The following is a 12,203-nucleotide window of genomic DNA, read 5'->3' on the forward strand; positions in this document are numbered from 1 at the left end:
TCGAGATCTCTGTTTAACGGTTGCGAGAACCAATCTAAGGAAATACATATATTGGAAGAAAGAATTTTCGTTTACAAACTGATTTGTAATGATAATATTTTTTTGTGTAAGAGCAAGTTACCGGCCCGGGGGAAAATGTTTGGAAATTCAAAACTGTGTCAATTCTGCTCCTATAGTAATAATTCTAGTCTCGTCAACCAAATGGAAAATACGGGAAAATAGTCTTTGGTGTATGGTAGAATTATTTCAGAGCTTTTAAACTTGTGTCTGTTTACAAACGCATGAGAGCCGTGTGGTGTGAATGAAAAAAACACGGCCACGAAATAATATTGTACAAAAATTAATTTCTAAACGAATATCGATGGTATCGAGAATTTAATAAACGATAAAAGCATCTGCAGTGCGTAAAGCATAACATAAATGAAATTATCGATTGTTGCCTGGAAGAAAGCATTTTCGTTTACAAATGATCTGTAAACGGCCGTCGGAATCACGTAAACATGACATTTTCTGCGAGAGCAAGTTAGCTCCCGGGGAAAAATGTTTGGAAATCCAAAACTGTGTCAATTCTGGTCCTATAGTAACAATTCTAGTCTCTAAATAAACGTTAACAAATGGAGAATACGGGAAAATGGTCTTTGGTGTTTGGTAGAACTATTTCAGAGCTTTTAAACTTATGTGTGTTTACAAACACATGAATGCCGAAAGGTGCGAATGAAAAAAACACGGCCACGAAACAAAATGTTCAAAAATTAATTTCTACATGAATGGTATAGATGGTATCGAGAATTTAATAAACGATTAAAATATCTGTGTAAAGCTTGAAACACGTAACATAAAGGAAAGTTATCGATTTTTTTCCGGGAAGAAACCTTTTTGGTTTACAAATGATCTGTTGAAACGGCCGTCGTAATCACGTAAACATGGTATTTTTTGCGAGAGCAAGTAAGCTCCCGGCGAAAAATTATTGAATATTAAAAACTGTGTCATTTCTGCTCTTAATTAGTAATAATTCTAGTCTCTAAGTTTAAGAAAAGGAGAATACCGAAACGTACTCTTTGGTGTTTGGTAGAATTATTTCAGAGCATTGAAACTTGTGTTTGTTTACAAACACATTTATAAGCTTAAGGGCCGTGCGCTGCGAACGAAAAAACACACGGCCACGAACAAATTTTTTTCTTCTCGAATATTTCTGGTATCGAAAGCGATTAAAGTGTCTATGTAAAGCTATTTTGGAGTTCTAAAAGTTACCATAACTGATCACGAACGGGTGATATAGGCAAATGTGAGACTTCTTTAAACTTAAGCTTACTTTTCTTTTCCGGTCGGCCTGCTCTAACTTGCTATCCGTCGCTCTCTTCCACGTTCAACTTTGCTTGATCGTCTCCGCTTTTTTGTTTTCTTTTTCTCTCTCTTTCTCTTCTTTCCACGTTTGTCAACATATCCAACAAATACGAATAAATTGTCTTTGTGTTTTTTGTTCTTTAGCATTTCTGTTGTAAAAACATCTTGCCAAACTATCTCGCCATACAACTTCCCGCCAAACAAACACGGGCGCATTAGCATTGCGGGATTGCGTACGGACGGTCGGACGGTCGGATGGACAGAAATGACGTCATATCCAAACCAAAATTTCTCGCATTCACGGGTTACCAAATTCTCTTAGCTATGGGGCTCCGCTGCGCGCGCCTGCGGCGTGCGCGAGAGCTCCGCTATTATACTCAACTGAAAAACAAGTTATCTAAAAACCTATAGAAATGCGACCTTTAGTTGTAATCCACCGAATGTGGATTAGATGAACCTCTCCAGCTTCCATTCAAAGAAAACCTGTTATAGTTCCGATACTGACAAGTGTCTGGAGTTCACACGGATGCTTCACAATCTATTGGTAATGATCTGGGTGTTTTCTTATTTAGTCAAGACGTAGTAGGAGGCGTGGTGGGTAGTGAGGTTTGAACATTCCAAAAAACGTTGCACAATATTGTTATGCAGAAGGATGGTCTCAGATCCTCACTGCTTTAGTGAGCAAAAGAGTTCCAAACTAAGCTCGATTCATATACTTATCTGGGCTGTACAATCTTGGCTAGTTGTACAAAATATTTTCCATTTTTGGGCTCCGTCGCTTTACCGCTCTAACCGTCATATAAAGTAATAATTTTACCTCTAGGAAATGAGATTTGGTTCACTTAACTAAGAAAGAAGAGTAAGAACACTTCACTTCCGAAAGGCGACGAACTTACCACTGTTTTACTTGCACTTTTTTGTTCATGTACAATAGCAATGATGATGATGATGATGATAACGATGAAAATGTCAATTAAGATGATTAAGATTGGTTGTAAAAGTTATAATAATAATAATAATAATAATAATAATAATCTTTATTGAGGAAACTTTTCACAAAATGTGGTTTTCGAAAATGACCTCAAAGATTAAGACTAAAATGTATACATAAAAATAAAAGAAAACAAAGAAAGATATATAAATAAATATATAAATTATATTAAGAAATTAAAAACATGTCGCTTGAATGTATTAACATTAGTAGATTTTCGTATTTAACCTGGCTAAGTGAATTAAAGTCATTTACAGCATGATATGTAGTTCTTTTCTTCCCCTAGTTTCTCTTAACGCTGGGGAGTCTTGATTGACTTTATTTCTCGTATTGTGATGATGTTGCTACGTTCCTTACGGTCAAAAATCACGTAGCCTCAACATAAATTACGTTGTGTAACATTTGACTGCCAGGAGCCTATTACAACAGCAAGGTTAAAACAAATGATCATCAAACAACTTTTCCGATTGCCATTTATTGAACAAGCGCAAGTAACAGTATACATAATTGGAAAACTGTTTAAATGAAACAACTACGTTTATGTTTGACAGGAAAGAGGCACCATTTTGGTCAAAACTAGCAGAGACGCAAACGACAGTTGTAGAGAAAGTTGCATATCTGACAATAACATCCCAAAAAATCTCAAAGCAATCATACAATACCATGAAGGTGAACTACGAATTGCGAAGAAAATGGGAGACAAATTACTGGAGGGGAAGATTTATGGCAATCTTGGAAACGCTTATTACAGCCATGCAGATTTCAAAAAAGCCATACACTACCATGAACGAGCACTAGAAATCGCAAGAAAAGTGGCAGATGTCTCAATTGAAGGAATGGCGCATGGAAATCTAGGCAACGATTATCGCAACCTCGGAGATTTCAAAAAAGCCATGCACTACCATGGACGTCACCTAGAAATCGCAAAAAAAGTGGGAGACGTCTCAAGTGAAGGAGTAGCGTATGGTAATCTAGGCACTGATTATGCATTCCTCGGAGATTTCAAACAAGCCATACACTACCATGAACGTCACCTAGAAATCGCAAGAAAAGTAGGAGACGTCTCAAGTGAAGGAATTGCGTATGGTAATCTAGGCAACGATTGTCGCAACCTCGGAGATTTCAAAAAAGCCATACACTACCATGAACGACACCTAGAAATCGCAAGAAAAATGGGAAACGTCTCAAGTGAAGGAATGGCGTATGGTAATATAGGCAACGATTATCATAACCTCGGAGATTTCAAAAAAGCCATACACTACCATGAACGCAGCCTAGAAATCGCAAGAAAAGTGGGAGACGTCTCAAGTGAAGGAAAGGCGTATGGTAATCTAGGCAGCGATTATCACAACCTCAGAGATTTCAAACAAGCCATACACTACCATGAACGTCACCTAGAAATCGCAAGAAAAGTAGGAGACGTCTCAAGTGAAGGAATTGCGTATGGTAATCTAGGCAACGATTGGCGCAACCTCGGAGATTTCAAAAAAGCCATACACTGCCATAAACGTCAACTAGAAAACGCAAGAAAAGTGGGAAACGTCTCAAGTGAAGGAATGGCGTATGGTAATCTAGGCAACGATTATCTGAACCTCGGAGATTTAGAAAAAGCCATACACTACCATGAACGCAGCCTAGAAATCGCAACAAAAGTGGGAGACGTTTCAAGAGAAGGATTTGGGTATGGTAATCTAGGCAACGATTATCAGAAACTCGGAGATTTCAAAAAAGCCAAACACTACCATGAACGTCAGGTAGAAATCGCAAAAAAAGCGGGAGACACAATTTCAATTGGCGCAGGTTTTCATAACCTTGGACTTGCCTTTCAATCAACGGGCTTTTTATGCAGAGCTGTAGATTGTCATCAACACAGTATAGCTACGTTGAATGATGTAAGGCATCATCTCGGTGTTAATGATGACTGGAAAATGAGCATGCGCAATTTTTTCCAAACTGCGTACGTTAGTTTATGGCGTTTGTTGTTAAAGCAAGGCAAGATTGTGGAGGCTCTTTTATCTGCTGAGCAGGGGCGTGCACAGGCTTTGAATGATCTCATGAAGTTCAAGTATGCATCTAAACAATACCGAAAAGAATCTGCCACAGAAATACAAACTATTGCTGAGTTAAGTGGTTTTCCTTCTACTACGGTTTTCTTCGCGCTTGAGCACCAAGAAATAATTTTGTGGGTTTTAAAGAAAGGAAAGGATGTTCAGTTAAGAAGAAAGCAAATCCCCGAGGGTCAAGTTGATGCCGAAACTTTCTTGGACACCACAACGAAGAAAATTCGTGGTAGAGCTGTTGTCGAATGTGAGGATCGTTCATTAAATATGACGAGAGACGAAAACCTTGCAGATGAGAGTTCCCCTCCAGATGAGAGGCAAAATCAGCAGTCCTCCAATCTCCCGAATAGTGCTTTAAGTTTATTATACGAGACTCTCATTAGTCCCATCCAAGATTTGTTACTTGAAAGTGAAGTAATATTCGTCCCTGAGGGTCCATTGTGTTTGGTTCCTTTCGCTGCGTTCATGGACTCAGATTCAAAGTACCTCTGCGAATCTTTCAGAGTCCGTGTGATTCCATCACTTACGAGTTTGAGATTGATCGCAGATTCTCCCGCTGATTACCACAGTAAGAGTGGAGCGCTCCTCGTGGGTGATCCATGGATACAAGAGGTTACTTTTGAGGGTAAGAAGTTTGACCAGCTGCCATTCGCACGAGAAGAGGTGCAAATGATTGGTCGAATACTTCACACCACACCTCTTATTGGAAAGCAAGCAACGAAAAATGAAGTATTGGAACGACTCTCCTCGGTTGCTTTGGTGCACATTGCAGCACATGGGCGGATGGCAACCGGAGAAATTGCTTTAGCACCAAATCCTTTATCAGCATCACGGACTCCTGTTAACAAAGATTTTGTTTTAACAATGAGAGATGTACTGAATGTTCAGATGCGAGCAAGACTGGTTGTGTTGAGTTGCTGTCATAGTGGCCGTGGGGAGATCAAGGCTGAGGGTGTGGTTGGCATCGCACGGGCATTTTTGGGTGCTGGTGCTCGGTCTGTTCTGGTGTCATTGTGGGCGATTGATGACGAGGCTACTATGGAGTTCATGAAAATATTCTATCAGCACTTAGTGAAAGGTGAAAGTGCCAGTGCAGCTCTGAACCGAGCCATGAAATCCATGAGAGAAACTGACGAGTTTAGTGCAGTGGATTACTGGGCTCCGTTTGTACTCATTGGTGATGATGTCACCCTAGAATTGGGCGGACAAGATTGAGTAGCTGACCTGCTCTGTGAGTAGATTGATCAACGTTTGAAATAATAGAATTTACTAGCTTTCTACTAGAGTTATTTGCAGCTGATTTGACTTTTCGGAACCTAATACATTCCCATTCGGTGGAAAAAAGCAAAAGCTCTAAAAAGTCTTAGGTGTTGCAGTTTCCCTATTTACTTGGGTTTGGGGAGATCAGTGCCTTTTTTCTGTTACCATTAAAGACTTTTATACCATGGGAAAATTTTCGATTCTCCGCTGTAAAATTTTCACTCGAAAATTAGTACTCTTTTCGTGGTTTCTTACTGATGTGCAAAATAGTATTTCTTTCAGTTTGGCGATTTTTTCACGGTTTTAAAAGCATGAAGGAGGGGATTGGCTTATTTGAAAGCCATGCAGTCTCCATCTGAATATTGGACTAACATATTATTTTAGAGATGTTCAAGATGCTCTAGAAAATATCTAAACCATTTGTTGAATGGGAAAACAAAGAGGGAAGAGAAACAGATGGAAAAAAACTCTATGATTAACAACACTATTGTGCGTATTTATTGCAGACGTATAAGCTTTTACTCAAATTTGCCTTCTTGGTTTTTTTTTTTTTTTTTTTTTTTTTTTTGCTTTATAGCTGTTGAACACAGGCGTGTAATCAATATTTTTGATGGATTATGAGATGGAGAATCATAATGACAAGACAAGGATGCCCAAGAGACTGTAAATACTTATTTATTTTGAGTATCATGTGATTACGATTGTTTTGAAGTCGTTATCAAAGGAGTAATGTTTACCGTACAGTTCATTTCAAATGCTTTTTAGATAAGGATTGGACTCTTTACACACTTTTGAACTATTTACACTACAAAAGTGTCTTAACATTTATAGTTCGAGAAACGTTTGTACTTAAAACGGCAATATATTAGACTGATTTATAGTTGCCTAGTCCAGGACTTGCCAAATTCCTAACTTGGTTGGAGAAAACATCGCTAATTTTGTGTGTTTTTTTCGTTTTTTCTACTTGGCTGCTTCCATAGAACTAGAGTAGATTTGAGGAACAAGAGACTTTTTTGTATAATATTCAGTTCAGTATCAATAGATTTAATAAGGTAATTTGGCCACAGTGGTAACTGAAATATAATTAGTCTATATCTGTTTTACACAAACTAGGATTGCTGAAAAAGTCAAAGAAATTAGAAAGGAACTTAGTGTCCAGGATGCTTCAATCAAACTATGTTTAATTAGAAATTGCTGCTGCAAAAACTGATTCTTTTTTTCATACCTGAATTAAGATGGTAAAATTTCTCCCAGTACGCTGCAGTCTTAAGTCAGGTGTACAGTGGTAATAGGTACCAGCTAGCAGGCGGGTGGAAACTAGACACAACAAGGCGTTCCACCATGTAGCTTATTCGTCGAGTACCAGTTTAAAAGGCCATCATGGTAGTTAACAACGTTTGCCTATGAATTGCAAAGAGAAACTTTGATTATCTGGTCTTCTTCTCAATTTTCCCGCTCCTTACTCTATGGTACCAAATTCTTGTTGAATATTACCGGGTCGAGATTTCTAAAAACATGCACCTGTAACTCGGTACTAGCAGGAAAGGCACAGCTCCAGGGAGCCAAATAGCCGTGTCTTAACTGTACAGTACATACTAGTTTTGTTTTTAAGATAAATAATTAATTTAAATAGGAAGAAGAAAGAGTAACATTGAAGCTTAAGGCAGCCGCTAGTTTTATGTCTTCTCGTTGAGAGACTATTTAAACTAAACGTCCCCATTCAGTTTACCATCTCACTAAAATGGAGTGTTTTAAAAATGTCCAGGACTGCACGTACCAAAATCCCTGGCGAAAATAGACAGAAATTTAAATTGAGGTAATCATAGGCCGGGCCCTTGATCAAAATACGAAATTTACAGAATTAAAAAATTCTGATTTCAAAGCAATGCGGATATCCAAATAACACTAAGATTCGCGACGACAGCCGACATAGAAATGGCGATAACGATCTCTTGGTAGAACCTGGAAGAAACAATCAATGACATTTGTTTTACAAATTAAAAAGAATGCTAGCCTGCGAGCAAGCTCTCTTGGGGGTGGGGGGCGGGAGGGAGAAAGAGGAGAGAGCTTGCAACGACGTCTCACGAATTTTCATTTCTGCGTTGAATTTTTCAACGCAAAATGCTCATTGGTGGATATTGAATTTGGTGCTTACGTCATTGCTCTTCGCGTGCGTCGTGTTGACAACACTGGTGGCGGAGTTTCTATTTGTGAAGGTTGCGAGAATTTTTCGAAATAACTTAGGTTTTCTCTGGAATTAAAACCCGAGCAAAGTCAAGCTGCCAATGCTTTACTTCAAAGTAGCGATGCTCTTGCAGTTTTACCTACGAGATTTTGGAGAAGTTTGATATTTCAAATTTGCAGCAATTGAAAGTCTTAAGTCTAACATCAAACAATTGTTAGTTGTTTGCCCATTGCAAAGTATCATTATCGATTACTTGATCGCAGAAGCAAGAAGAATGGGGATGCCTAGGGGGATGCCTGCCGCTTCGATTGCCGATATTTCAGATGGAGAGTCAAGGTCGGCCAAATTTAAGCTTTTGTTTGGTGTTTGGCTCAGCCGATAAAAATGTGAACATCTTTAACTACGCAACAAATTAACGCTTTCTGGATATATTGACTCAATTCCGAGTGCTTCGGTACGGGGTTAACAGCGAACTGCCAGTTTTTTAGGGCAACGTTCTTTAGAAGCGCAATGATTTCATTTTGATCTGGCACTCTCACGTCTGCTTTGCTACTTGTTCACAACATCACAAATTCCACTCGAGTTGAGTGTTCTAATGAAACCATATTGTCGATATTGAGAATTGCGTCCTCGTTCTCGGAGACCCGACTGCAAAATTGAGATCCTTCCGATTTCGTTGCACTGCTTCTTTTTTCCCTGGCTGGACCGTGTCAAGTTTTCGGCATTTTTTATGTCCAGTAGTTTTGTGGCGTTGACACTGCAGTTGGCAAGATTCGCTTGACCCTTGGGACGACATTTGCGACCTCGACCTTTTGGTCAATCGGCCCTATAGTGTGCTCACAATTAAGTAAAATCCTTCACTAAATTTTCTGATTTTTGTGGCACTCGGTAGACATACTCGATCAGAGAAACTATAGGTTTTGTCAGCAAGGATTCCCGTCTTTCGAGGTGTATCTGATAACATTGTACCTCTCACATGTTTGTTTACGTTTGCTATCGTTTCCGGTTTGCGCTGATTGGCCAAATTCTGACAGCTAGGACAACAGGGAGCCGCGAGGAGTATTGGGGGCGGCATTGAAATTCCTGAGACATCGTTGCAAGCTCTCTCCTCTTTCCCCCTCCCGCCCCCACCCCCAAGAGGGCTTGCTCGCAGGCTAAAAGAATGCAAAAATTTTAATTTGTTTTTCGACTCTTTGCAATAATAGCCAAAGTTTTATAAAGACGGCGCTCCGTCTCATTTAAGGGCCCCGCGCATTGCAATTGGATGTGCGCTTCGACTAAAGTACAAGTTTTGCTCTCACATTTGTTTTAGGAAATGATTTTCCGTTCACAGAAGAAGCCTAAGTTTTGTGAATATGGCGTTTCCCTGGATCCCTACCAAAAAGTCTGAAAAAAATTTGCTCTGTTACATTTAAAGGGCCCCATTGGATAAGCGCTTCACTTTAAATACTAAATTTTTGTTTTCTCCAGTAAACACTGTATGGTCTAAGGTGATAATATTACTCACGTACAGATTAAATTGTAAAACTATCACGAGATGCGCAGAGCATATGCGCAGAAGTACTGCAAAGGACCCTCCCAAACGGCTTTATTGGGGAAAATATCAAAAGATAACCCAAAAGGGTAAACTCGAATCGTCCGCCTGAAAAAAGAAATTAAAATACATGAAAAAAATAGTTAAAGATAAGTATGATTCTTGATGATGTGATCACTTTGATTTGTCGTATACCTTCAAAGAAAAAATAAGAAACATGAAACAACAAGAGACGAAAGCTCAGATTGCAGGAAATACCTCTCGTGTGACAGGATAACACTCTTAGTATAGCTTACTTAGTTCAATTTCAGAATGTTGACCAGAATAAGAATGTTAGAGCGGTTGTCAATCGAGTGTCGTAAAACCAAAACCAAAGTAATTACTCTGGCCAATCACAACAGGTGCAAACAATGCAATGAACAAATCAGAATTCAAAGCAACTACATGTAACCGGCGCCAAGCGCGGAAAACAGGCGTGCGGCCAAAACACGATTGGTTTTGGGTTTTACATCTTATTGTTTGAGAAAGTGGCGCGAGTTTTATCAACCAATCACAGAGCGTAGTAATGCAAAAGCAAAGCAAAAACGCAATTACTTTCGATAATCAACTGAAAACCACTCTAACAAGTAGTATAGCTTTTTAGTTTCAGAATGTTAAGATTTTACAAGTAATAAAAACGTTGTTCTTTAAAAGAGACAATCCTTGGTTTACTATTCTTGAACAATGGAAGGGTAAATTAAAGCAGATGAGTAGCGACGCTGTTTAGTATCCAAGCCGCATATTTCACTTCAGATCGTAACTGAATGGAGAGATGATGTGGTCACACGTTTAGGGCTTTAGAATGTTCATCTGTCATAGCGTCATTTCCTTGAAAACAAATTAATGTGTTTCTTATTGCCTCTCTCTAATTCCTGGCCTCCTATAGTGAACAGTGAACTGTTAAAACAATGGGAAAAGGATATGGGGGAACGGTATCCCTTCGCGATGGTGGGGGCTTAAGATTGACCAATCACTATAATGATACGAAGCATGACGTATTTATAGCAAGCCGCTTATTTGAATAGTTATTTTCCGTTACTAGGAAATTTTGCGTTTCGTTCTTTTCCCCCACCCTGGTGTATAAATTGAAACCCGGCGACAGACTGGAATCGCAACGGCTAAACAAAATGGCATCAACTAGCATGCGATGCGGAAGGGTTGTGGTGAGGGAAACACTTCTAGTCTCTTCATCTTTTAAAAAACTGGAAAAAATTATCATCATTCCCAACCCTCCCACCTTAACATGAAAGCAGCAGTTTCAGGCTTAAAGGTTTGGAAAAACAGCCCGACCGACCAGACACAGTGCTTCATACAAAGGCTTTCAACATATTACGTTGAGACAAGCGAACACAAGACGGTCACTTTTATCGAGACGAATTCTGTCGTGAAGTATAATTTTATGAGACTCCAGCCATATAACTGGAAACCCTTTACTACTGGGCCCTCCGAAGACACTTAGACTCAATAGAGAGATTTAGTCAAGAGTTACGTGTTTTTTTGTTTGTTTGTTTGTTTGTTTCGCTAACGGCAGAAATGACCACGTTTCTATATGTACGGCAAATTAAACATTCTCCCAGGGAGGTACTCCTCGGGATTTGAGGTATAGGTGTGCGGCCAGTTGTCCAAACCCTAGCCCTATTTCAGACCGAAACATGCAATTTTGTGTTACGTAACCCTTTTTTAGACCTGGCCTCTACAATTCTTGTCCATTTTCAGATCCATATCGTGTCTATAAAATCCTTAGCCGTTCTCAGACTTTCAGACCAAAGTCGTTAAAATTTATACACTATTTCAAACCAAAACAGCTTAATAGCCATACCCTTTTTGGGGCCGCATATAGGGAAGTATACCCCCCCCCCCCCCCCCGAACATTAAAAACCAAGCTAATCATGACCTTGCTTTATCGGTTCAGTGGACTTTAATGACAAGCAGAGAGGCAATGGCCAAAATATAGAATTGGCCAGAAACTTGCCTTGGAACTTTGCTCTACTGCAAAAAAATGGACTGCTCAATGATATTAGAACGTTTTCGGAAAATGAACAGAAGTGCTTCAATACTTATCATCAGCTCGATACTGAGGCAAAATTGGGGAACAATGTAAGGTTCAATGTAAGGTTCATTCTGGTGACATGGAAATGCCATTGTAGGTAACATTTTGTTAATCTATTTTCTGCATTCTTTGTTAACTAAAGGAAAGTAGCAAGATTTTTTGGGCCCACTTCATGTTGTTTTACAGACCATTTCCTCACAGCGCGGGAACTCGGTGGCCCAACAAGAATGAATTGTACAGAAACTACCTCGGTCATTTCAGTAACCCGTTGTTAAAAAGAAAAAGAAGAATCATTCGGAGGAATAACCGGTCATGCTTAAGGAAGTTCACGTAAATGAAAACTTACTCCGAATGTTAGATAAAAACGCATTTGTTAAATAATTATATGGACGCCAAGTTTTAATAACTTTCGATGACCCTTTTGACATGTTAAATGCTTTTACAACTCAAAAAAAAATATCTAAGTACTTGTGCTGTTAAGTAGGAATTATAAAAATCTTTTCATAAACTTTTATTTAAGTACAACACTGTTTATTTTAAAATTTAACGGCTCCGTACGAACTACAAAACAGATACGTATATTTCTAAGTTCTTATTTACAAGCTAAGAATGATACAACGTGTCCATTTCCCTTTTTTATAACATATATTTAACAATATCTGTTACTCTGTGTCTAATAAAACCAATCACACTAAAGGAAACAGTTTCTGCATTTTGTACGTATGCAAATAGTAAGTGAC

The 12,203-nt window shown here is 38.9% G+C and overlaps 1 protein-coding gene across 1 annotated transcript in view; it reads left to right on the forward strand.

Annotated features, from left to right (window-relative positions):
* The window catches only part of LOC146476358 (uncharacterized), a 77,286-nt gene that overhangs the window by 8,597 nt on the left and 56,486 nt on the right, over window positions 1–12,203 (forward strand). The window contains exon 9 of the mRNA XM_085114630.1: window positions 2,887–5,626. Within this exon, the coding sequence (XP_084970756.1) occupies window positions 2,887–5,610 (2,724 nt within the window). The 3' untranslated portion in view covers window positions 5,611–5,626. The remainder of the gene's footprint in view (window positions 1–2,886; window positions 5,627–12,203) is intronic.

The sequence above is a fragment of the Pavona decussata genome, unplaced genomic scaffold (assembly GCF_977016875.1).
Source record: "Pavona decussata unplaced genomic scaffold, jaPavDecu1.1 SCAFFOLD_77, whole genome shotgun sequence".
NCBI lineage: Eukaryota > Metazoa > Cnidaria > Anthozoa > Scleractinia > Agariciidae > Pavona > Pavona decussata.